Source organism: Podarcis cretensis (genome assembly GCF_951804945.1).
Source record: "Podarcis cretensis genome assembly, chromosome: 1".
Lineage (NCBI taxonomy): Eukaryota > Metazoa > Chordata > Lepidosauria > Squamata > Lacertidae > Podarcis > Podarcis cretensis.
This window is the reverse complement of record NC_137170.1, coordinates 74,222,476-74,250,157: the sequence shown is the minus strand read 5'-3', so window position 1 is coordinate 74,250,157 and position 27,682 is coordinate 74,222,476. Positions and strand designations below refer to the sequence as shown.

The 27,682-nt window shown below is 40.3% G+C and overlaps 1 protein-coding gene across 2 annotated transcripts in view; it reads left to right on the top strand.

The window, feature by feature from the left end:
• Positions 1 to 27,682, top strand: part of USH1C (USH1 protein network component harmonin) — a 126,033-nt gene that overhangs the window by 77,771 nt on the left and 20,580 nt on the right. Inside the window, exons 4-17 of one of the 2 annotated variants that reach the window (XM_079966301.1) lie at positions 5,429 to 5,496; positions 8,756 to 8,899; positions 9,708 to 9,846; positions 15,968 to 16,076; positions 16,166 to 16,190; positions 17,569 to 17,626; positions 18,012 to 18,115; positions 18,735 to 18,819; positions 19,352 to 19,411; positions 19,748 to 19,804; positions 21,138 to 21,280; positions 22,520 to 22,585; positions 25,466 to 25,590; positions 26,915 to 26,988. In XM_079966301.1, coding sequence (XP_079822427.1) covers positions 5,429 to 5,496; positions 8,756 to 8,899; positions 9,708 to 9,846; positions 15,968 to 16,076; positions 16,166 to 16,190; positions 17,569 to 17,626; positions 18,012 to 18,115; positions 18,735 to 18,819; positions 19,352 to 19,411; positions 19,748 to 19,804; positions 21,138 to 21,280; positions 22,520 to 22,585; positions 25,466 to 25,590; positions 26,915 to 26,988 — 1,257 coding nt within the window. Of the gene's footprint in view, positions 1 to 5,428; positions 5,497 to 8,755; positions 8,900 to 9,707; positions 9,847 to 15,967; positions 16,077 to 16,165; positions 16,191 to 17,568; positions 17,627 to 18,011; positions 18,116 to 18,734; positions 18,820 to 19,351; positions 19,412 to 19,747; positions 19,805 to 21,137; positions 21,281 to 22,519; positions 22,586 to 25,465; positions 25,591 to 26,911; positions 26,989 to 27,682 lie in introns of both variants that reach the window. The other variant, XM_079966302.1, reaches the window with a different exon arrangement.

Sequence of the window (27,682 nt, the reverse complement as noted above, 5' to 3'; positions counted from 1 at the left end):
AAGAAGGGAGGCTGGCATGCTTCTTTCAGCAGAAGAAAAAAATTTTCCCCCAGGGGACCCGAGGTGTGTGGCGGATTAGGGTAAGATTCCTCTGGGCAGGAAGGAACAGAGCCCACCCTCGCCATGGGCTGCTCGCAATGTGCGCGCCCAGCAAACCTGCTTCTCTCGCCATCCATCTTTCTTCTACCGACCCAGACCTGCCTTTCCCTGCGCCTCTCAAAGCAGGCGAGCGGAAGGCCATGGAAAGTTCAAGGAGCTGACCTTGCTGCTTCTTAACTTTCTGGGCAGCCTTTACAACAATAATCAACATAACTACATACATAGAGATATACAGATATATGGGTGCGTCATCATTTTAGAAAACCTCACAGAGCAATTTCTCAGGAAAGGAATACCCTCCAAAAACAGTTTTTGCCGCCTCCTCCTCCTCCTCTCTCTTTGGTGTTTCTTTGTCAATGACCAAGAGACTTGGCAAGGCTAGGTGTATTGCATAATAGCTCTTTTGTTCTTACCCTTTTAAAAAAAGTGAAAGCGAGGAGCTGCCAGACAGCAATGAAAAAATTCTTGACCTAAAAGTAGGTGAACACTTGTTCTTTAAACAAAATTTGACCACATTGAGAAAACAAAGAAACAAAAAAAGATTCATGTGTGATTTGGCAGGCAAAATGATATGAAAATGGTCTTTGGGAGGCTGTAATTCAGTCACGCTGTAAGAGCGTTTTTAGGCATCATACTGGAAACATATTGGGCTGTGTCTAACTAACTTAGTTGGACCTGTTGAAATGAATGAACCAAAATTAGTCATGGCCATTAATTTTAATGGGTCTATTCTAAGTAAAAGTTAGCTGAATACAAAACATTGACAGGGGGCGGGGGGTGAGAAAATGAAACTCCAGTTTTGTTCAGAATGCCCTTAACTTCTAAGAGCAATTTATGTTTGTATGCACTCTTCTTAGGGATTTTCCATAGAACGAATACACCAAATAATTGTAATTATTATTTTTATATTTGCAACCTGCTCTTCAACCAAGAGGTCCTGTGGGCAGTACACAACATTGTATTAAAATACAGCATATCAACATAAAATCAATAACAGACAATGCAGCAGTCCAGGAAGGGCCAGATGTTATTAATCAACTCTCTTCTCCACTGAAGCTACCTGAGCCTCAGGTGACAGTAATGGCTCTAGGAGCCTTCAGAGGCAATGCAGCTCCATCCTCAACAGGCTGCCTCCTCAACTGTTTAACCCACAATCAATACCAACCATATTTTATATCTGTGCATATTTCTAGTAAACAAATAATCACGAAGAGCATCCAGCGATCCCCACTAACATTGATCTTCCCCCCTTTTCTGCCTGTACCAAACTCGCCATCTAGGATGATTTAGTCTCATTTTTAAGTTCCACCCAGTTCCATTTTAAAATTGCATTTGTACAGCTTAACTTCGAGTTATGTGTCTTATTGGGCTCTGCCTTTGCCTTTTTTTTTTTTTTTTTTTGCAACCTGCTTATAAACACATTTATCTAGAAATAAGCCTGTAATAATTACCTGGGAATAAATCAATGGGAATTACTTATGAGACACATATGAGATTTCACTGCCAGTTACCATTTACTTCAGTGGCGTTATTTCTAGATAAGCATATTCAAGACTGCTCTTTACATTAGCAGAAAGAAAACCTCTCTCCTCTTTTGTCTTTCGTGGCTAAGTTATCTAACAAAATGTTAGGCTTAATTTCCTTCCCACCATGATAAATAGGGAAGCACTATTGTGAAATTGAATGGTGAGGTGAGGTTAGAATATTTTTGGCAGCTTTTAATAAAGGATCTCTGCTTCTGTAACTATGATTGTTATTCATATCTGTTAACTATAAGGGTTGGGCTGGGTTGCAGCAGACATATTACTCTCCTGTGTACCTAACATAATATTTATGGTCTTGTACCTTGTACTTGTGGCCTTTTATGATGATGATATTCATAAATCATCCTGAGACCAATCAGAGACTCTCACCACAGTTCCAATACCTCTGTACTATAAGCCATCCCAGCCTCCGAGACATACAAAATGGAGCATGTTAATTTCAGCCAGATAACTAATGGCCCATTTAATGCAACTGAACAACAGTGCGATCCTAACTCATGTTCTGTGCCACTGGAGGGAGTTAGGGTAAAGCAGATGGGACACTTCCCTGGCAGAGGAGCTCCACTGCTGTGGAGGCTCCTTCTGCACCCAGCAAGGAAGGAAATTGTTTCCAGTGGTTCTTCTGTCAGTAATAGCCTGAAGAAAAGCCCAAATGGGTGGTCATTCCCTGCAGTAGACCATGGCCAAAACCAATGGCCAGGGCTCTTCCCACCCTACCCCAGGGAGCTCTGCTGGACTGCAACTGTAACCCACCCCTGATTCTGGGTAAGCACCTTTATTGTGTCTGGACACATACGCTTGGATCCTAACTTTCATTTTATGAACAGAACAGAGTTCACATTCTATGGAAGGATAATTTCTTACTTCCTCTTCCCTCTGCAACCCGGGAGATACTTGGGAATGATGTGGGATATAGTATGGGATGTTAAAGATTGGGGTGGGGTAGAAACGCCCACACCCACATGAATAGAGGAGAAGCTTACAATCCAAGCCATGGACTTCAAAATCTAGTCATCATTATTTATGTTCTTATTTTATGTGCTCTGCTGCTGGAAAGGCCAAGTGATGTCATATTGAACATTATTGCACAATTTATGTCCCTTCTACAAGTAATGCTCAATTTACTGTTGCATATTAAAAGTCACTAAATAACTTATACACATTCTGCTCATATATTTATGGGTGTTTTGGCTTTCCCATTTGTACATCATTCTATTTAGAATACATAGTTCAGTGATCACATGAATTGTAACAGCTTGTTCACTAGAGATTGGGGGGGCAGGAAAAACAAACAATGACGAAGAAAATGGTTTGACAGTGTTCATGGAGGGTGTGTCTGCACTGTAGATTATTTTCCTCTTGCATTGTCAGATGTTCATTTGCATTGCTGCAGCAGTTTTGTATGGGGCTTACATGGTTCTTCGTTAGACCTTATTAGGAGCATCTAGGGTACAGGGCAGCTGCAAGTATTTGATTTTATTCAATCAATGCAGGTGTTAAGAGGGTGGCTGCACCCACAGGACCCCCCTCCTTGTGCCAGAGCCCCATCAAAAACTCATTGTCATAGGCAGTGACTTTAAGAAAAACATAGTTACACAGGGAATTCCAGCCATGGAGCTTCACCATTATATTTTGTGTTTTCAGTCTAAAAGACAGCTGTGGTCACTATAAACAGCTGTAAACAGTAAGTCCTATCCCATGTTTCAATGCCCCTGCACAGCAGAGCTTGGGGTCAGGATCCAGCTAGAGGCTGAAACCCATTGACTCCATGACTACAACTTAATACAGTTCAAAGGATGCAAGGGATATAATTTCCATGAACACCTGTTTCAGCCCAGCACCTGTGCTTCAGTGCTGCACCTATTCCTTCAGTTGAAGTGCAACCCCACCTGGGTAGCACACCTAATTCCCAGATGTACACTGTACAACTCTGTACACTGCCTCCATCTTGTCAGGATTCAGCTTCAGTGTATTGGTCCTCATCTAGCTCTTTACTGTATCCAGGCATCAATCCAACACACACATGGCCTCATCTGACTCAGATGACAGAGAAAAATAGAACTGACATTAACATACTGATGACACTTCACTCAAAATCCTCTGATGACCTCACTCTACAGCTTCGTATAGATGTTAAAAAACATCAGGGACAATATAGAACTTTGTGGGACTCTAGAGCACAAGTGCCATAGAGCCAACCAGAAATCTCCCAATGCAACTTTCTGAAATTGACTATGAAGGTAAAAGAGGAGCCACTTGTCACTGTGCTGCCACTTCCCATCTGACAGAGTCGCTCCAGCAGGATCCCATGGTCAGTATCACCAGAAGTCACAGAGAGATCAAGGAGAACCAACAGTATCACATTCCACTTGTCTCTCTCCTGGCAAATGTCATCTATTACGGCAACCAAGGCTTCCTCTATGCCAAACCCAGAACTAAACCTGGATTGAAATTCCTTTAGTAAATATTCTGGGGATTGCAGTACATGGCTGAAACATGCCCCATTATTTTTTGCAAATGTTACTTTGCATGTTGCTTAAGTAGGCTAAGCAATCTTCATTCTCTTTAGCTCTAAGGAATGAACCAATAGTACAGGATATGGACTGTATGCCATAGTTTCCAGCTTCATTCCCCAACATCTCCAATTAGAAGAGTTATAAAAAGCAGGGTTGGGAGAGCCTGACAGTTTGGATACAAATCCTCAAAGTTAAAGAACATATTAGAAAATACAGTTGACATCCGTCTGTCTCAGGAGACAAGGGAGGCATGTGCCTTTGGAGTTGAAAGTATGCTCAAGGTATCTAATTTGAGACAATATGCTTTGAATAAATTAACCCAATAAATGGAATTATTGGTCTTCTGAAGAGCATTGGATGTATTGTAACTTCTAATATGTTTCTCCATTTCAAGCAGGCTTTGTCTCTTGTTTTGTTTTGTTTGTTGGCTTCTAGTCCCCTTGGGGTGTCGCCCTTTCCATTTCCTACTTGAGACCTGGGAGGTCCTCTGCACCATCAGAATAGATGATACTCGCAAAAATGGACTGATATACTGAGTCAGACCATATGTTCCTATGTTCTTCTGAGAACTGCCTTTGTAGCAACTCCATAGCTCTTAGGAAAATGAGCACAGACGTGATTGACTTTCACCAATGTGAAAGCCACAGGCAGTGGTGGTCCTTTCTGATTACCAAAAATAACTTCTTCTCCCATGTTATACGTGGGCGCTGTGCTTTTATTTATTTTTGAACAGTTAGCAAAATTAAAGTCTTGAAACCTGACACCAGTTTAAGTGAACATGTTGTGACTCTAGCAGCGAGCTCTCCTCTAGCAGCGAGGAGACTCTGTCAAGATATCAGAGCTGCAAGGAGCAATCTAGTTTGCTGCACAGTGTCATGAGAAGGATGCTGACATTTCTAGTTTAAAACCATTGAACTTGGTATCTAGATGGTTTTGGTAGAATTGTTTCTGGTTGCTCAGTCATGTGCTACATTAGTGAATGGCCTAAAAGGTTTCTGAAGATATTTATTCAGCAATTTAGTCATTATCAGGTAAGAGAATCAATATGCTGCTCTGTGGTATGAAATGACTAGATTTGGGCACAATAATAAATTCCACCGGTGTAGTTTTTATTTCACATTCTTAAAAAATATTGCTGCTTTTGCAAGAAGCCTCCTGTAAGCAGAAAGAAATATATTTAATTATTATATTTTGGTTAATGAGTTGGGGTTTATTCAGCTGTCACAGTTTGTGGTCAGAGTATTACAATAAAATTATCATCTTTTCCAGGTTGACCTGCTGATTGATAGTGAAGCAGAGAAAGATTATCTCTATGATGTGTTGCGGATGTACCATGAGTAAGTTATTCCTTCATATTGATTTCACACTTCTGGCAGTTTGGCATTTGGTAGGAAGAGTTATAACAGTAGAAATGTTTGCTCATCTTTAACCTGTAAAAAAATAATAATAATAGGCAGAGGAACAATTTAAGACTTCCTTTTAGCAAAATTGCTTCCGCATTTAACACACAACTAAGGACTTTTTATAATGTTCCTGAATTATTCCCAAAGTCTTATTCCAAACTGTTGAAATAAAGGAACGTTTGATAAAATGTCTTTCTGAAACAATTGTCATTAGGAAACTAAAGCCCATCTGCATATTTGAAAATGCTAATAATATGATCCAGTTCTTAACTTTGTTTGATTCTGGTATTTTAGCCTTTGGTATTCTAGTCACATTTGAACAACTACAGTGCAACCCTATTTGTGTCTACTCAGAAGTAATCCCCATTATATTCAATGGGACTTGCTGCCAGGTAAACTTGTATAGGATTGCATCCTTTATTATTTTAACACAGAGATCATCAGCAATTTCTAACATTTTGGTCCTATACGCTTGTGTTTTTCTTAATACAATACTGTAAAACAGTACTGTACAAACAAGATACAAATATAGTTTCTGATATACCGGTAATTCCATTTCCACTATATACTATTTTCACCCAGCGTCTCATCTGTACACTGTACTTTCACCTGGTCCATTTTGTTGTTGTTGGAGGAGATGAGAGTATTTTTCCGTTCTTCATAGGTGAATGATTCTGGTCATTATCGTTTCTGGGCATAACTTAATTAATAGCATCATAGTGGAATGAAATGTAGACTTTTCAAGTTTCCATGTGCTCTTTGTGTTAAAGCAGAGTTTTGTGTAGCCTTGGCTACAAACCTGGTTTGGTTTCAGTTCGGGCTGTCTAATTGCTTCACCATTCATAAAGCATTGCCTGCAGCTCGTGACATCAGGAAGAATTCAGCGTAGTTAATTATTTAAAACTTCACTGGAGTTGTAAACCTAACAGATACCTCAAGCATTTATATTTCCCGCCCCATCACCCCCAAAGCTGGGAAATGTTGCTTACACTTAAATAAAATGTACAATATTGTTACAAAGGTATATGACTTTTTATGGTCCTTAGATTTCAAAGAAATACCCTAAATCCATTTTGCTAGATGAATATTTCATTTCCACATGTGCCCTTCCAGAAACTAACACTGAGCACCTGTAAGTGTGTTTGTGTATATTATTCCCCTGTTACCCTTGCCTCTGTCATCTTTCCACTTCTGTAAAAATTTACAGTATAAACTCATTGGGGCTTTTGTTTATGTTATTCTGTAAGGATATATAGTTTTATTATTTGTTTCAGGAATGGATCACATCCATGCTAAATGGTTTATGCATTAATATGTATTCTGTGTAGAAACTTGTATGACACAGTACTATTGCCAGTTTTCCCCTCTGTCTTTCTGTTCTTATGAGAGAGACGTGTGTGTGACCACTTCATTTATCTGTTGTTCTGGACTCTAATCCAGAAAACCTTATGCCATAAAGCAGACAAATGCTTTTATTTAAACATACAACTGTTTGCCATGGATATCTATTAAAAATTGGTGGTTTAAATATGCATTTAACATTGGGGGGGGCATAATATAAAAATCATATAATCCAAGGCCAACACTGAGAACACAATATTTGTCAAACTTAGAAAAATAAAAAGACATTTGTTTAAGTTTTTAAAGATCACAACACATTCAGTTGGGCATTTCCTTTAATATTTGGTAATATATTTCCTACCCTGGTGTGTATTTAATTGTCATTAATAATGTGTTACTTGTACATCAAGTGACATACTAGGGTGTCCAGTATCTTGTGATGACTGATGTAAAGAACACAAACAGATGATATGGAGTTCTGCCGTTCTTTAGACTAAAGTAACTCGGCTGAAGTCAACAGACTGGCTACAGATTAATTCTGTTATTTTCATCAAGTTGTTATCCTGGAATCCCATTAAAATGTCAGTATGCATGTAATCTTAAACACTTGAAGATTAGCCATGTCAAATACAATAGGGCTTACTCTTGAATAAGCATCCTTATGATAGAACTTAAGAACTTGTACACAGTACCATAGGAATGGGGCAGTTATAACAAAAAAATGTGTATGCCATATGTTCAGATGCCTTTCAGGCATTCTGTGGATGCATTTGCTTTGTAGGGGAATCACACTAGGGACCCCCATGCTGTGCCTTGACAACAGCCAGAGGTTTGCAAGATTCCTAAGGCTACTGTGTGTACAGTGGTACCTCGGGTTAAGAACTCAATTCGTTCCGGAGGTCCATTCTTAACCTGAAACTGTTCTTAACCTGAGGTACCACTTTAGCTAATGGGGCCTCCCGCTGCCGCCGCCCAATTTCTGTTCTCATCCTGAAGCAAAGTTCTTAACCCGAGGTACTATTTCTGGGTTAGCGGAGTCTGTAACCTAAAGCGTCTGTAGCCCAAGGTACCACTGTATACAACTTGTACATGCACAGGCTTCTCCAGAACACTAGGTAATCATGCAGAGGTTGGGGCCACAGATAGTGAGCACCATCTTCAGCACCACTAGCCATTGAAAGCATAGGAATGTAGGAAGCAAGACCATTGGCCCATCTAGCTCAGTATAGCCTGCACTGACTGGCAGTGGCTCTCTAGGATTTCATGCAGAGTTCTCTCCCAGATCATTCTGAAGATGTCAGGGGTTGAACGTAGGACCTTCTGTATGCAAAGCAAATAACTGCCAATGAGCCCTTCCCCCATCTCTTCAGATTAAACTCTGTTGTATAGCCTTTTCGTAATGGTCAAGGAACGGCACTTTTTCCAGAATGCTGGCCATTTCATTTCCAAGCGTTTTCTTAGAGGTGGTGAACATTAGTCCTCTGCACAGACAACTGCTGTGTGCAGTTTTGTATTGTGCATGTTGGACAAATGCAGAATCACATAGCATTGGGGTTGTGTAATCCGCAAAAATTTGGACTAACAGCCTATACTGATCTTTTATCTACTCCCATTGTAGCTTTCAAATATAGGCCCTGCAGCATATTTTACTTTAACTCCATGAACTCCATTTAAATGGAGGTGTCTTATGTATCAAATCAGGTGATTTAACATTAGAAGCAGAAGAAGAATGACTCTTTGGGGCAGGGGTTTTAAGGTAGCGTCATTAAAGCCAGAGAGCAGGATATGTCAAGTACATTGTCAGTAGTTAATATTGCATCTCCTTATAACCCTCTTCAATTTCATTTTGTAGATCCATGAATCTTCCAGTGTTGGTGGGAGACCTGAAGTATGTAATCAATGAACCAAGCCGGCTGCCCTTATTTGAGGCCATACGCCCTCTTATCCCATTAAAACATCAAGTGGAGTATGATCAGTTAACACCTAAGCGATCTAGGTAGGTTTGATCAATGTACTTCTCTGTATATGAGCACACTTTTTTCTTTTTTGCTAATTGATGAATTCTTACTCAAGAACTCAGCAGTTATTTGCCCCAGTCCTCACCTAACCTTTGGTGGCCCCCTCCCAAAAAATCATTTTCAGGATGCCTCTGTTTCTGCAGCAGAAAGTTAATATCAGTTAATCAATCATAGCAGGTCCCCTCCTGAAGTTCTTGACCTTTTCTTCCTCTCTCATCCTGATAATAAACAGGAGGGAGAGGTGCCCCCTCAGTTCTTACCCTTTGAGCCCAGGAGCCCTGCAGATTAAAGAGCTGTCAGTCTTTTGTTTGTGGAGACTGAGACTAGAATTGTTATTTTTTATATTTTAAGTGGGGCTCTTGTGTCTTTAACAGCTGCGCAGCAGACAGAAGTTGAACAGATGCCTTTTCCAACATGGAAATGAAAATCATTTCTAAAAGCAATACCAGTTTCTATCTGTTGAGACCTGTTATAAGAGTAAGAGTAAAAAAAAGAAAAAAATAGTGGCATCCTTATAAGAGTCTGGAGTACCCAGCCAAGGTAAGGGAGGAGAGCTAATGAAAGTTGGAAGTTGCTTCCTACTGCTCTATATAAGAGGCCTTCCCCTCCCTAAGACTTAGTTGCATGCAATGCAAATACAAGTAATTTGAAAAAGTAAAGTATAGGACAACACACTCCACATTCTTCAGAAGCCTTGAAAATCAACACTAGTGAATGGCAGATGGGTATATGGGACTGTTTAAGTAGCAACTGTAAATTCTGTTTATCCTATTCCAACTTTTGCAGAAAACTGAAGGAGGTGAGGTTAGATCGTTTGCATCCTGAAGGACTAGGGATAAGTGTGAGAGGAGGTGTCGAATTTGCCTGTGGCCTTTTTATTTCTCAGCTAATGAAAGGTGGACAAGCAGACAATGTTGGACTTCAGGTGAGAAGGACATTCTGTCTCATATAGATAGAAAATATCTTATGTATATATTCTATTATTCAAGTTGGTAGAGTTGCTGCTGCTTCCTGAGAAGGGGAGGGGAGAGGTGGCAGCAAGACTGGTGCAGTGCAACACACTACCATGACCACTTTGGTTCTACTGGTGTGTTTGCACTGTCCCAGCCTCATTGCTGCCTCTACCTCCCAGTAAGCAGCAATGACATCAGCGCCCCACCATACTGTCCACTAGTAATAAAATGTAAGAATACTGCTTATCACTATAAGCCCTTTTTGCCAGGATGTGAGATTTGACCCCTTCAGGGTTCTTATATCCATTAACCATTACTCTAGAAGCAATGATATTGTTGCTGTATACCAGGACCAGAATGCCTGAATCACTGCTTTGCACTTCATATTCCAAACTTACTTCACATTAAGTTCTGGATTGGAGTGGTCCATTTATGACAATAAAGACTGTAGGAGGAACCTATGCTATGAGCACTAATACACTGATGAACAAGAAAACATGCACAGGACCCATTACAAACCTACACACACGATAAAAATGTGACTTTAATATACAAAGGATTAGTCCTCCTCTTGCATATATTTTAAAAGCGAAAACTCGCATTTATACACCCATGCGCCCTCTGTAACTGACATGACGCATTTTGAAACCAGTGAACTAAGTTTGTTGCTTCATAATGGATATTCACATGCATTCCAGTTTCATGAATGGTTTGAAAAAAGCTTAGATCATGAGCCAACCCATACTCAGAAATCTTCCAACAGATGAATAAGAAGGGAACCTCATGAGAGGGGAAAATGTGAATCCATTCCTAGACAAAGGGCATATATGAACAAATAAATCCCACACTTTCCTATTTTGACTTCATTAAAGTAAATCTATTTATACCAAACCAGGAATCTCATTTGCAGCAAATGTGGCTCTGCCTTCCTTGGTTTGTTGATATGTGATGTTAAGAATCAGCTTAAGGTGCCTTCATAATAGTCTGTACAAGACACTTTCTAAAACTTTCTAAGACCAAGTGAACAAGGGGAGTTGACAGGCTGCTCATTGTTCTAAATTGCTGTCTCATGATAAAGCCAAATGCTTCTGAAATTTCACCCATCTGCATTATTTCACTAAATCTCCACACATTTTCCAAACTAGAAAAAAAATGTAGTCTGGGAAAAGGCATAATGAACTTCTATCATAATATCAGTTTCTGGCTCCTTTTTCTCCTATACCATTTTGATCCATCCTCCTGACTATGAGAAAATGAGGTAGTTTTTCCACCACTTAAAGTGTGTATGTGTGTCTGTATAATCAAGATACGTAACTGAAACGTTTGTGGCATTGACCTATTTTCTTCTGATTTCTCCTTCTTCTTTTTCCTAAATGGATACAGTTTAGCCTTTTCATGCATTTCATCTGTCTATTTTGTTGCTCTCACAGATACTGTACTCATATCTTTGGGGATTATGTTAACTAAAAAGGCCTGGAGATTATTATGAATAATAGAAGTAAAGGAAACACTAAAAAAGTAAATCTGAAACCATCATAATTCTGCTCCGTATACTTTAGTAAAAAAAAAAAGGCCCCCTTTTCAGACTGTAAAAACAAAGGAATGCATGAAACAATTTTTTATTTTAGTTCCCCGCCCCCTTGTTTTCAGTCCCTTAGTCAATTCTTCTGTAATAACATACTGGTGCTTAATACACTGACAAGAGGAAACAGAAAGGTTTTTGCCAAGTCTACATTATAGAAAAGCTAGCAAACATTTATTTCATGAAGAGTGTAGCTTGCCAATAATGTCTTTAATGGCTATTATTGGAGATTACACACATTACACACACACACACACACACAGAGAGAGAGAGAGAGAGAGAGAGAGAGAGAGAGAGAGCGCGCAATTCATCCAACTTCTTTTGGTGGGGTGGAAATTTGTCCAATTTTGTCTTCCTGTAGTGTGACCAAAAGCCATTAACTCATGTATGTTTTAGACAATATAAGAAGATAGGATTTGTTCTTACACACTGACTGATATTTATACTGGTAGTTGTATAAGTGCCAAATACTGTTGGTCCACACTCACAAGGAGTCAACCGCTTACTGTGGCAGCCTAATTTATGGAACTCCTTGCAGATACAAAACCTTGGCAATACTGTCTTCGATACCTGCTAAATACTTTTTGTTTTTGTTTAGGTTTTGTTAAGTCTATATAATTTCAAAGTGTTGATTTTATCTGGATTGGGTCAATTTTAGTACTTGTTGTAAAGTTTGGTTTTACCAGTATTTTCCAATGAATATTTTATATTCTTTTCTGTAAACTGCTTCAACTATTTTCCCGATTAAACAGTAGATAAGTCTTGTTAAAGAAAGGAGTAAAAATAAATATATGTGCAGAACCAGCCCCAAAGCCCAGCCACAAGAACATCAATCTCCCGCTGCGAGTCAATAGAGGGAGCAATAGGGGCCGCAGGAGACCATGGAGACTGCTGAGGGTGGAGCAAAAGAAAGCATTCTGCATGAATACAGTTTGCATTTGGAAAAGGAAAGAAAGAAGTCTGGCTACTTGCTGGATGGCAAGAAGCAGTCTTTGGGAAAAGTGAAAACAGGAATCTCTCTGATTTACCTTTGTTACATAATGGTGTAATCAATTGTGCATTCAAATCTGATACACTACATGACATTTGTACACAGACAGTGAACAATAAGCAGGAAAGATAAGCAAGAGAAGCATTATGGACATATTTGCCTCCTGAAGCTAACCTCTTCATGCAGAAAATTTTCATTTGTTCTGGGGGTGAAAGGTCCAAAGAGAGAACACCCCCTCCTCTCTATCAATAAGGGATTTTACAGTTTAAAAAATTCCCCAGTAGGTGGAGCAAACACATCATTCCTAATATCAGTGAAGACAATTATTTTATTCCACTCTGCATGCCGTGCAAGTAGTACTTTGAATCTAAACTAAAACCTTCTCCTCCCTGTAGAATTGTTGGTTAATCTTCTAGGAAGGGCTTTTGTGCATTTAGCAAGTGCATGGTATGAATGAAATAATAAGCAACAACAAGGGGAAAGATCCGCTAAATTTGTATCAGTTATGTAGCTATTAATGGCACAGGATCCTTATCTGGAAACAAAACAAACAGACATTGATGATCAGGATCAACTATGTTGCAATGCCCCTGTGATGTTTGCTCTTTCTCACTTTTGTCTTGTTGCACCTTTGTACATATTTTATCTACATCCAGGGTAGCTACCCTGCCCCACATCGTGGGGGGGCTGATACAGGCCTCCAGTGCAAATTTTTCTAGCCTGCCCTTCCCTCAACCCCACTGATTCAGCAGTGGGGAAAAGGAAAAATTAAAGTAGACTAAGTGTTGGGATGGAACCTTGGTAGCTCCCTCTTTATGCAATGTGTTAATTGAAAGGCTTTTAAAAAAATGAATTAGTCCTTTGCAATACAGATGACATTTTAAATAGATATTCAAGCACAAAGAGGCAGACATCAAAGTTGCAAAAGCAGCTTCAGGCAAGGCAACAGGCCAAATTAGATCTCTTATGCAGTGGCAGAAGGGAACTCCATTGATGGGATCTGTATCCAACTCATGAAAATTCAACTCAGTCCTAGCAAATGTGAATACAGTAAAGGGAAAAAGCAACCGCATCTGCTTTGCTACACCATTCCAATAGATGAGCGGCACATAATTTCAAACAGAAGTTAACACTGCTGTTAATAGCAAGGTTTGAGGAAGGGCTTGTGGGCCCCAGAGCAATCCTGGGTCAGGGCTTTCATACCAGATTGTTGGGGCAAGGTGGTGGTACCTGATTAAATAAGCCGTGGCAAATGAAATTTTAAAAAGACTTATACACACCACAGATCAGGTTCTCTGTGTTTGCTGCAGTGATTAAGTGTATCAACTAACATCTGTTTAGCATGTGATTTCCTTGGCTGGAAAATATGGCCTGAAATCAGTTATTTCAGGATTGAATTAAATTAAACTTGACTCATTATGTGAGTAAAACAAGTACCATGCAATGATAACTGATAAGCAAGTGCCGTAAACCAAAGCTGAGCAGCAGCCCACTGAAAGAATGCATTGTTCTTGCAGTTCACCTTAGCGTGCCCATACTAGCTTTCCTAGCCCATCAGATGGAAGCAATATCGTTTAAACGAGCTTTTAGTAGACTACAAAGGGAATTAATTGAATTTAGGATTTGATTGAATAAAATGGCATGTAGTCAGTGGTTGGCGCTTATGCAACAAAACTAAAAACAAACCCTTTGCATAATTTAGGCAGTAGCGGACAGTGAGGCAGGGCTGCCCTACTCACCTGAGCTACTTCCGGCTGGCTTGCTACTGCATATAGGGAGGGAGAGGGGCAAGGCAGAATCAAAGGCAGCATGGTGCAAACAAGCCAGCAAGAGCACTGAATTACCTCTGCTGCAGCATTTGCTCCTTGCTGCCACCTTGCTCCTCTCCTTCCCCATCCCAATACACAGCAGAGACTCAGATTTAGGGAGGTCTGATGAGTGGCTCAGGTCCACCACGCCATCCACTGTTGGATCTAGAGGGGCTGCTGTGTGGATTTGTTACAGCAAAAACAGCATGAAGTCTTAAAGACTTACTTAATACTTTGGTCTCAATAAATCCTGGAAACAGCTAGCTCACTACAGAAAATAATTCTCTCTGTGCCTGTTTATTTATTTTGGTCTTGCTATGCCTATTCATCACCAGCAGACACTTATCAAGAGTGGATCTTGAACTCACTGGATTGGAGTCTCTGTATTCATCAGCACTGAGCACAGCATTATGGCACACTTACTTTATTGCTATTGACATTTCGGCTTCACTTTGCACCAAAATTAAAAATATTCTCTACGTACTCGGGATATATATTTACCTACTTATTTAGGTGAACACTACATACATCTAATGAACTTACATAGTTTATGTATTTGAAGGTGTCATGCAACATTGTGGTCTTCACTAGAATTTTACTATGTGATTTAGTCTTTGCATCATTTGCTATGCTCAGTCTTTAGTTGTTGCTGTTAAGAGACTGCAAAATTTTACTGCCTCCATGTGGAGACGGTCTAAAAGCACTTACTCATGTTAGTGGCTAGGTTGTTGGTATGCAATATATATCTATTGTCCTAAACATTGAATTAAATGAAGTAATGTACTCTACACTTTAGCTGGATGTCTAAAGTATGGTAAGTAACTATTAATTTAGGTCCATCACCAGGTTATTTATGGCAGAATGCAATGCAATGAAATTGCATAGATTCTGATTATACTGAACTGTTCCCTAGGGCTTAACAGCAGGAAATGCAAGTCAATGACCAAATAATATACTCCATCAAATTATACAAAGGATACAGTCCATCCCAGAATCAGCTTTGATGTATGATCCCAAAACTATACCTTCAATGGCTTGGATCCTAAGTTGCTCTTCTATTCATAGGACTTTCCCTCTTAATGAAATTCACTCTGATCCTGCTGGCAGATAGTGGAAGGGAAACTATTTTCACCAATTCCTCCTTTCCCCTGCACCCTCAGGGTCACCTCTCATGGTGCTTCAGATGGTCCTCTAACCCTGTAGAGAAGATTTTTGGAGGTCACAGGTGGAAAGGGGAATTAGTGAGCATCCTATTCCATTCACTCAGAGTTCCATTCACTCAGAGTTAGGATCTGAGCTGATACACATAAAATAGCTGAAAGAAATAAAGGATTGTGGACAAAATAATAATGTACTTCTCAGCAAGGGAGCATATATAGGCTGCTCAGATGTGATCAAGCAACTGCATAAAACTTGAAAGTTGTCATTTGCCCATTCCCAAAGATGTGTTCCATTAATTTCATATGTCTCATTTCTACACAAAAAAAGCCTTCTTTCAAATGGATTGTCAATTTGAAATTGTTTGTTCCTTCTGAAACACACAATATAAAATACTATTTTCACAGAATCTTAGAACTGTAGAGTTGAGACTGATCATAAGGGTCATCTAGTTCAACTCTCTGCAGTGCAGCAATATTTTGTCCAGCACGGGGCTTGAACCCACGACCCCAACTCAGCTTCCATCTCTCTCTCTCTTTCTTTTTTAAATTAAGGTTGGAGATGAGATTGTTCGAATAAATGGATATTCCATTTCTTCATGTACTCATGAAGAAGTGATTAATCTTATTCGCACAAAGAAAATTGTGTCTATAAAAGTGAGACGTGAGTAGAACATTGTTTTGATTTTTTGCTAAAATTCCCATACTTTTGTGCTATTGTGGCAACTGACAGTAAACTTTATTTCATTGCAGACGTTGGCATGATACCTGTGAAAAGGTAATTGTCTTTTGGCTAAATGCATATTTTACATACAATATGGAATGTATCTAATAATTTACAGTGGTACCTCGAGTTACAAACGCCTCAGGTTACAAACTCCACTAACCTGGAAGAGTTACCTCAAGATGAGAACTTTGCCCCAGGATGAGAACGGAAATCGTGTGCTGGTGGTGCAGCGGCAGCAAGAGGCCCCATTAGCGAAAGTGCGCCTCTAGTTAAGAACAGTTTCAGGTTAAGAATGGACCTCCGGAACGAATTAAGTTCATAACTAGAGGTACCACTGTACACTGCTTCTGTCAGTTTCCTCTGCTTAGTAACATCACATTTTGAAAACGGAAAACTACACAGTTTTATGTTGTTGCCTTCCATCTTTCTCGGGATACAATGTAGTACACCTCCGGTGGGGGAGTCAAACAGCTGCATTAGCAGCACTCAAATGACCTCCCTAGGGCACAAGCTTGGGCAGTGTATATGGAGGTCTTGGGCTGCCAAGGTAACAAGGCCTCTGGGCCTCAGTGATGTGGTCCAGAGGAAAGCAGAGCAATACATTTGGCACTAGCTTGGCTGCAGGAATTTTTGGAAGGAGGTGTACAAGTTGCCATCCAACCATATTGGGGACTCCACTCTGAACTTGTATAGGGCTTACTGCTTAGCCCTTTCTTCTCCCTCTACAACACATACAAAAACTATCTTCTTGACTGTTGGACCCACTATTGGTCTCATCTGCTCAATCTGCCAAAGCCTGTCTTTGCATGCAGTGGAAGTCCCTAACTCATTGAGGGTTTGAGACCCATTGGCTGCCCTTACCTGAATTAGCTGTCAGTCAAAGCTATTTCCTGGGGTGTGGCCACTGTTGCATGCTGACAGCTTCTAGGAGTCGCAGGTGAGAGCTGAGTGCAGGGTGGGGACCAAAGGTGAGCAAACTACCCCAGAAGTAGCATGCTGTGTCCTGCACAGTTTTATTTCAATGGGATTTAGCCCATACAAGTCTATGTTGAATTGGAGCCATTCACTTTACCTGAGGTTTTTCCTTTTAAAAAGACATTATGCTCCTAAAGTGCTTTTATTAAAATTATTTGTGACCAAAGTTCAACTAACACAATCTTACTTGACCTGTAAATTAACAGCTAGCATTTAACTCTGTATATTGGGGGTCATATGGCTTACAGCCAAACAAGTATTAGCTCTCCAAAGCCTTTTAAAATCACCAACAGCCAGCTGAGAGAAAACTGTTTAAACATCCCGACTGGTCCACAGCAAGGGGAATTTAGGTTGCAACCCAACATCAAGAGGTGTGGTATGAAAGCATCCACAGTACATTACTTATTTCAGCATCTTTTCTTTGTTCATATCTAACCACTTATATATTTTCTAGTTCTACTGATGAGCCTCTCAAGTGGCAGTTTGTAGACCAATTTGTATCAGATCCTGGGGTAAGCATTAAGAAAATAACATTTGCTGCAAATTTTAAAGTCTGTGCTCATAATAAAATTTTGCATTGGACCTATTTTTATAATATAGTGCTTTGGGCACTGTACAAAATTGTTTGGTTTACACTGAGCACATTTGGAATGGGATGACTGTATGAATTATATATTTCCAAAACACTGTTGGATATAGGCACATGGAGAATTGAGTTCATTGTATGATAATGCTATGTGTAGACCTATCAACAATAACTTATGTATTTTTTTCAGTATCCCCTGATGCTTTGCTAAACTTTATCTAGACTTTGATGGTGGGCAAAAAATCAGCATGCCTTTTTAGCTAGTGGACTTCAATGTCAGAAACTCTGTTGCCCTAATTTTTGCGTTTTAGGAAGGTAAAAGCAGTGTTGCAGGTCTTGCATCATCTGGAGGAAAAAACCACAAAGAAAAGAAAGTTTTCATTAGCTTGATTGGTACAAAGGGCATGGGATGCAGGTGAGCTGCCATTTATTTCTCATGACTCATTTCATCTGGAAAATATAATGGACGTGATCTAGCCAAAATTAAGAAGGGTTTAACTGTGACTGGATCTTAAGTTAAATATATTTATGCAAATGATAGTGTGTTCAGAACCAGATATAAGCTGCTGCACACATCACGTGTCCATTATTGGTCAAAGCTGCAACTCTTTTCGTCTTTGGGTAATGTGTACTGACGGTAGGCCTCTCTTTATTGAAATCCTGTGCAAAGAATTGTTCATTACCAATAATTAATGAGGTCACAAAATCAATTGATTCTATCCTCTTCTCATATGGACTAAGGCATGACTCGATTTCTTTTATACAGTACTTCTTTGGCATGCTGAAAAAAGTTGTGCCATGTCTAATTGTGCAACAGTGTTGACTGTGATAGAATATTAGTGTTAGTGGGTTGTTACAGATCCTATGGCACCAATAGAGCTTAAATGAGGTACATTTGCTGTACATCTGATCCAATGTATTCTCATCAATCTGAAAGTAACCAAGTTATTTACAGTACTTGGTTATTTGACCATGATTGTTTACTTGCATTATTCCATTGTGTAATATCATTTTGTTTTCATTGTTTATTCCAGCATTTCCAGTGGTCCCACACAAAAACCAGGCATTTTCATAAGTAATGTTAAACCACATTCTCTGTCTGCAGAAGTAGGATTAGAGGTAAGTGTAATGATGATGAAGCCATCTGGTTCCATGATAGCCCCATGCTGTCCCCTCTGCCGACAGAAGGCATCTATTAGAGGAAAGGGGAGGGAAGAAATTTTGAGAGTTCTCTATTGTCCTCACATCTTCAATCTACTCCAGAGTGTGCTTCAGTCCTCCAGGGCAGAATTTGGGACATACAGAGGTCTGCAACAAAACGAGAACAACCAAGAATTGCCATCTTCCCTGTACTATGGATGGATGCCTCCCATCAACAGAGGGGACAGCACTGGTTATTGTCCATGACAGGTCTTATGTTGAAATGGCCATGTTAAAGGAGACAAAATCAGTGGTGTCTTCCAGACACCAATGCAAAGTGAATAAATTCAATAAGATTGAAAGGTTAAAAAATATCCCAATGTTTACCTTAATCTTCAAACTAGTTGTTCTGAAATGGTCTCACTTTTCTGAAACAACTGGTTTGAGAACTGAAGTCTGTGTGAGAACTCTGCTGAAGCTTCAAGTATTGTGTTTGTTTCCTTGCTTTCAGGTTGGTGATCAGATTGTTGAAGTAAATGGAATGGACTTTTCTAATGTGGATCACAAAGAGGTAATGAAAAAGGCCAAGTTGTCCTATTCTCATAAATTGAAAATGGACATCTTACACTAACTTTTAAATCAATCTGTTTCACAACTCTCAGATTTTTAGGATTCAGCCAACAAATATTGGAGTATAGTTTAAAATGTTTGAATCCAGACACTGCTCTCACTACAAAGTCATCTGCATTGTTTTAACTGTCCTGCTCTTAGAATGAGATTCTGTCAGCATCATTACCAGGTGGAGAGGGTGCCACTGTAGTTGTGCTGTGTACACCTTTGCAGCTGGACAAAGACATGCATGTAAATATATTATCCTTTCCTCTCCCCCACCCCACCATTTTTTCAGGCTGTGAAGGTGTTGAAAAGCAGTCAAACCCTGACTATCACGGTTGTAACTGGAGCTGTAAGTATGAATGTCATTGTAATCAGCAAAGACCCTGTGAAAATCTAGAAAGCCACTGTATTCACACTGGTTCTCAAAGTACATATGCTAGCCAGAAACTAGGGATGGGAGACATATACTCAATTTCAGTATAATATAGATTCAAATTGGTTGTAAATTACTTAAGTAGTTTAAGTAATTTATGAACATCTGAATGTCATATTTTAGAGACATCAGCAGTTCACTGATCAGTTCCTCTGAACCGGTTGTATTTTGTTGTGCATATTATTTTGTTCATTTTGTGGCATGTGAAAATATTTTAGAACCTCAAATAAGCCTTGAAGGTTCAAGGGAGAGTTAGAAATCCTTCCAGAGGGCAACATATTTACCCCATAGTTCTCATTTACTCCTGCACATGGAACCACAGGGAAAGCAGCCATGAAAAATTGTCTTCTGTAGCTGGCCAAATAAGACATTCCCTGTTTGTTACAACGATCATGTATGAATGCAGTGCATCTGCACCACAGCCCACAAGGGTACACGCTCTGCAAGTGACTTAAATCAATTTCACTAACATTAATCATGTTTCAAGGTAGTATAGATCTCCCATCAAACATGACACTGTGCTTAGACTGATTTTCAGCTACATTTTTTGACCCATACTTTCAAATGAATAAAGGAAAAAAATAAGATAGCAGTGTGACTAACCTAGTTCCTAAAATATATTTCCATTCCCCTCACAACACAGTCAGAATGCTTGTATAACCAGCTAGGCATAACACCTCTTGATGCTGTAGACACACCATTCAGTGTGAAAATATGCAGTTACAAGAAGATAGAGGTGAGGCTACCACTTCTGAAATACTGTATACACATTGAAGGTAATGGCAGTGTCAAGCACAAAGCTAAAGTGAAAAAGCATGGCATTTCATGTATCTAAAATAGACTTATAATCAGACATATATAAATCTGAGTTTCACACTAATAATCTGGATTTCATATTTCTCGTTATGAAACCCCCTCCCAAAAAAAAAAAAGAACTCAGAAAATTGAAAATTTTGCAACATTTTGTATTCATTCTACTGATGGCTAGATAGATAGATGATAGATGAGAGAGATAGATGAGAGAGAGAGATCTTATTTATAAGATTTACAAATCTAAGTCATAAAATTTATTACCAGTCAATAACTACAATAGCTCTTTTTTATACATCTGCTAGATAAAAGCAACAATTTTCATTGCCTAGGGGAAAAGGTATTGTCAATGTGTATTACATGGCAGATCTTAAAAGGGAGAATTCTATACAAATTTGCTAACAAAACTTAATTAACAGGGATTTGAAATAATATTTAGGGGAAGGAGCTGTTTATGACTGAAGAGGAGAAGCAGAGGGAAGAGACTAGCCGTGAGTTGGAGCGGCAAGAACTGATGCGCCAGAAGAGGCTTGCACTGGAGACCAATAAGATCCTGAAAGAACAGCAAGAAAAGGAGAAATTGTAAGATATTGGGGATGCATTGGGTTTGCTAAATTAACTGTGGCGTAAATGTGCTAGTGCTGAGGCTTATCATGTGTAGGAAGCTCCTTAACTAACTTTGCCTTCTTCTGGAGGCCTCGGGGCACTGCCGTGACTATCATTCTCAATTGAGATTGTTGTGGCTTCTGGGTAGTACATTAGATTTCTTGGCAGCTGGTAGATAGGAAATTTTATGTTGAACAGTGTGGTGTTAAAGGCAAAAAAAAAGCATAACATAGCCTTTGAGGGGAGGAACCCAACAACTTCAATTACCAGTATGTGTCCTGATTTACAAAGCAATACAGCCAACGCATGAGGCAAGGTGAGGCTGCCGTCTCAGGTGGCAGGATCCACAGGGACAGCAGATCCAGCTTCCAAGGAAGGCATTGCCCACTGCTGCCACCATGATGGCAACAACAGGTGCAGTGTACACCTTGGATGAAGGATCTGCCACCTCCGCAGCAGCCACTACCCCTCTTGGCAAATAGGAGGCGCTGCAGGTGTCCTCCCACCTTTGTTCCTTATTCCTCCCTCCCCACCTGGTTTCCGATGTATCTTCGACAACTTTCACATGATTTTTTCATGTGAAATTCAACATTTTGATGAATAAAACGCAGACTGCAGTCTTGGTCGGTCATACTACAGACAACCCTAACTACTTTTGCAAGACAGGGTATGAGCCTAACATTAGGGTGGCAACATTGTTGAGAGATGCGGGGGGGGTCAGGAAATCTCATAGTTCCCATGTACACATCTCATATTTGAGTACGTGCTTGGAGCTTCCCATGCTTATTAAATATTTGTAGTGGAAAGCAGTGTCAGAGGGTACCAAACAAGGCTGGTGAATTTGTGACTCATCAGACTGTACACAGTCTGCTCTATGCATGTTAGTTCCCCTGTTCTTGCAGTTTCAGGCAGGCAACCAAAGCAAGAAGCTTAGTAAAATGTTCATGGGCCACCAGTTATGTCTGATGGCTATATAGATTTAACTCAGGCATAGGCAAACTCGCCCTCCAGATGTTTTGGGACTACAACTCCCATCATCCCTAGTTAACAGGACCAGTGGTCAGGGATGATGGGAATTGTAGTCCCAAAACATCTGGAGGGCCGAGTTTGCCTGTGCCTGGTTTAGCTGGTCAAAAGCATTTTCTTCATCAAAGTTATTTTTCCATATAATGTAGTTCAGTTAAAAATTCCAAATTGTTCCCCCTTTTTTTGTAGGCGAAAAATGGAGATTGCACAAAAAGCTGCAGAGGAGGAGGAAAGATACCGTAAAGAAATCGAACAGTTAAGTTATCTCTCTGCATTTGGTTATTTTCCCTCTATGATTCCTTTTTCTAAAGGATTTTATGGTTTGGGGAAAGGGTGAAGCAGGATAGATGCATTGTCATTCCACCCTCCCTGTCAAAGTCCCCTACCCTGCACCACTTCAAATTGCAGAAGGATAAATCATGTGTCCTCCCCTGTATAAAAGCTCCCTGCACACAGAAAACCAGTATGTGAAGGAGAAGTCTTCCCAAGAATGCTTCCCCTTGACACTGGCAAGGGCTGTATTGCCATGCACTCCTTCTGCCTGTAATCCAAAGTGGTACAGCACAAGAAAGCCAGTACCAGGTGCTATTTCTGAATTTGTGGCTTGACTCTCAGTTTTAAATTTATTGCAGTCTCAAATTATTGAGGCATCCAGATGTCCATAACTGTTTGTTTGTTTGTTTGTTTGTTTGTTTGTTTGAATGCCTAGCCTTCCCATACCTAAAGCTCAAAGTAATTAGCAATGGCATTAGGAAAGAAATATGAAACTCCAATAAAGTAGCCTAAATCCAAACGCAGGGACGCAGGTGGCGCTGTGGGTTAAAGCCTCAGCGCCTAGGACTTGCCGATCGAAAGGTCGGCGGTTCGAATCCCTGCGGTGGGGTGTGCTCCCGCTGCTCGGTCCCAGCGCCTGCCAACCTAGCAGTTCGAAAGCACCTCCGGGTGCAAGTAGATAAATAGGGACCGCTTACCAGCGGGAAGGTAAACGGCGTTTCCGTGTGCGGCTCTGGCTCTGGCTCTGGCTCTGGCCAGAGCAGCGATGTCACGCTGGCCACGTGACCCGGAAGTGTCTCCGGACAGCGCTGGCCCCTGGCCTCTTAAGTGAGATGGGCGCACAACCCCAGAGTCTGTCAAGACTGGCCCGTATGGGCAGGGGTACCTTTACCTTTACCTTTTAAATCCAAAATAAATCCCACTTGCCACTGGAACCTCAAAATCAGACTGAGGGAAACACATATACAGTGGTACCTCAGGTTACATACGCTTCAGGTTACATACACTTCAGGTTACAGACTCCACTAACCCAGAAATAGTGCTTCAGGTTAAGAACTTTGCTTCAAGATAAGAACAGAAATTGTGCTCCGGCGGCACGGCGGCAGCAGGAGGCCCCATTAGCTAAAGTGGTGCTTCAGGTTAAGAACAGTTTCAGGTTAAGTAGGGACCTCCGGAACAAATTAAGTACTTAACCTGAGGTACCACTGTTGTAGTGATAAAACGTTTTGTGCTTGCTACATGTTCACTTTACACATTGCTTTCCATGAAACATGTACAGCAGTCATGATATTCTGCCGCTTGACTAGAGATCCTTCCAACTGATCTACACTGTTGCCCTTCTGTGTGGCAAATGCCTACATCAGCTCACCCGAAAATGGGATCCTGCATGAAAACTAATCTCAGGGAGCTGTGAAGAAAACTGGCTGAATAATGGGCTCTATTAGAATGCATTTCTGTATGGTGGCATTGCAAGTTAGGGTACCATGGGAATGATCATGTCCCAAATGTTGAGGTTCAGCAGTGGGGAGGTGGAGGTGGTGGGGAGGTTGGTATAATGCAAATAGCCCAGCAGGATTGCTGGGGTCTTCCTGTTGCCTCTCTTCTCCCCCTCTCAGTATGCAACATTGACTCCCTGTTGGGAAGATAGTGTAGAGGCTTAGTACCACCTGACTAGCCAATTCCATTCAGATCACTGGATCATGGATTTAATCCATGTTTAACTTACCTGCCAGCTTTATTGTTCACTTGTTTACATATATAGAGGGCAGGGCTCCATGGTAATTAACCTGCCACATGGTGTTTACAGTCTGAAATTTAGCACAGAGGAAAACAACAGAGGAGGTGGAAGATAGTAGAGATGGGGTAAACTGGGAAGGAATATGCAGCTGTTTCAGCTGCATGTGACTTGGGTCTTACAGACTAAGTTGCAGTAGGGCATGGGAACTAGGGGTGGTGCCAAAAGATTAACTGGAAGCTTTACTGGAATCAAATGTGCTGGTGCAGTTTACTCACATTGCTCATTCTAAGCTGAGATACTTAAGTATAAGTCAGACTATTGGAAATATTTGGATCCTGTTTTAACTCCAGTTCCTAAAGTAAACAAACAAACAAACAAAAACATAGAGCATGAGGATCTATGGCTCTTTCTTGTGCATTTTACCCATAAATTATGAGCAAGTTGCGATATTAACCATCTCAAAATCATGATGAAACTCATGGTCAGGTTTGCTAAAGTTATGTAATTATTGCCTTACCTACACCATTTTGTAGTGTTAAGAGTGTATTAGTTTGCACTGTGTCATTCTCCTCCTCCTGTTGCTTTTGCATTTTAAGAGATCTGAAAAACTGTTTTTTATGTGTGCATGTAACACTTGTGCAGCAGTTGGGGCTTGGTTTTTAAGTGGTTCCAGGGCTTGGACTCATGTCACTGGAGTTGGTCCAGGAGATCCTAAAATGTACAGTAGGAATGGGGGTACCCAGAGCAAAAATCATGGTTGCTTCACTCCTCCTGTGGTCCTACTGTGCACTGCTTGTAACCAAGCCATGGTTTGGGCTACTATTGCATGGAAACCTAGGCTCATGGTTTGTCTTGCTTCAAACAAACCATGAACTGAAAGTGTTTTTTTGCTTACCACTGGAGGTTTGTTTAGAGGAGATGAAACACTAAGCTGGGTTCACACATAATGATAAATAAAACTATGGTTTCGCTTCAGGTAGTGTAGTAGGACTAAGTGAAGAAGGGAAGTGGCCATGTTTTTTGCCATGTGTGCCACACTCTTGCTTAGTCGTACATGTGAACTGGGCCAGTCAGCCTCCATTTTAAAAAAGAAATCCAACTGAATACTTTATACTCCTTTTTAGGATAAAGGCAGAAGAGGAGAAATTTAAAAAGCAATGGGAAGAAGACTGGGGTCATAAAGAGCAATCAAAGTCTCCCAAAACTGTAGTTGCAGAAGTACATAGGCCTCCTCAACATAAACATCGAAGTAAGTAAAAAAGTATTCATCCAAGACAGTGTTAGAACATCATTAACTACAACTTACAACTCTGTATTTCTCACAAAACATCTGCTTGGTGAAAAGCTAATGCCTTTGGGCTGTGGAAATGAGTGCCTGGTGTAGTCATTGATTCTTTTCCTTTTTCTATTAACTTGATTAAGTGTTACAGATTCAGGGGAGCTTTTAATAAGAAGGAAGATAAAAATGAACTGAGGAAGAAAAAGTAGAACTTAGTTCAACACAACACAACACATCAAAACAAGGATTAGTTCCAAGAGATCAGTACAGTTGTACCTTGGTTTTCGAACAGCTTAGTTCTCGAACGTTTTGGCTCCCGAATGCCGCAAACCCAGAAGTGACTGTTCAAGTTTGCGAACTATTTTTGGAAGCCGAACGTCTAACAGGGCTTCCGCAGCTTCCAATTGGCTGCAGGAAGCTCCTGCAACCAATCAGAAGCCACGCTTTGGTTTCTGAAAGTTTTGGAAGTCGAACGGACTTCTGGAACGGATTCTGCTCAACTTCCAAGGTATGACTGTACTCGTTGCCTGACTGTTGGACAGTCAGAATCATTATAGAATCATTTTCACTGCTGTGTTGTGACTTCTGGCTGTAATGGATGGATGGATGGATGGCATTTCGATTCATTCTAGAATAGCATTGCAGAATCCTTTTTGCCCAATCCTTCAGAGTCCAGAAGTAGAGGGTTCATTTGCAGAATAGCACTATAATGCCCAGTCCCTTTTGAATAGTATATGTGTTTAAAAATAAGTGTTCTTGCTTGAACCATAGAGTTCATCTGATTGTCAAATAGATAGCCGGTGAATCAATCAGCTTGCTCCATTATACGAATTCCCCCACAGCTCTCCTTCCATATTACACCAGTGTAGCTGTCTCTATTCAGCTCTATTTAGGTATATGTGTTCCAAAATAGCACTTGTAAAGAGACCACTCTTCTCTCACAATTTCATTATACTGATTACAGTTTCCAATACTAGCGTAGTATCTCTAAGGCTAGGGATGGAGAGAACAAGGAAGTGAATTGCACTGAATTTAATCCTCCGCTGCCTTGATGAATTAAAACATGAAATGGCATGATACAGAGATGTCAGTTGTCAGTAAGTCCCTTCTCTTCTTTAGCTACTGAAAGCTTCTTCAGCTTCCTCAAAAATTAAATCAGAAGAAAACATGCTTAACTTCTTCAGGGACTCTCCCTTTGTGTCAATTCTTTCCAATCCATTGGCGGTGTGGAACACCCAAAGTATTATCATTTCTTTTCCCCCTCTGTTTCTTTCTTCCTCTGTTTCTCTAGTAGATATAGATGAAACTGCACTTGACCATTCTGCAGCAGGTGATATGGCTGGAATGAAGTCGAAAGAGAGTCAACAGGTTTGCTGTAACACCTTGGCTTCCTATCTTGACTTTGATGCTTCCTGCACTCCTCTTCCTCCTGACAGTCAGTCTTAATGATGGACTGGCCTACACTTGTCTTCCTTATCCCACAGTTATCTTCTTAGGGACACTACTTATATTAACTTGCTATGCTAGATATGTATATATAAATATGGAGCAAGTAAGGAATGTTGTGCATGATCTTTGAGCAAGACAGGAAATAATACTGGATTCACCCAGCAAGGGATTTTTATGGGTCCTGTTTTCTAACACTGGAAACTAGAACAGTGTTCTGGGGGTGGCTCAACTCATGCTCTGAGAAACCAGGAGTAAGCTAAGAAACTAGCCTGTTACATTTTTGCTAAATGTTCATTGACCACAGTACATCAGGATGTAAAGCCCATAGAATCAGCAAAACAGAATTCATAAAAATGAAATAGTTTGTTAAATTAATTCTGATTCAGTAAATTTGTCTAATAGCTTTTGAATGTTATAAGCTTTTCTGGGCAAAGAAGAAAAATAAAAGGGAAATTGCATTCTTAACTAACATCCTTGGCTGTTGGTTATCTGGATGTCTAAAGGAAAGGGGAACAGATGCCACTGTGATCGTGTGTGTGCGTACAATATTTAAACACAACAAAAATTAGTGTAGCTGGTGTTGAGCTGATCTAGAACCAGTGAAAGTAAAACT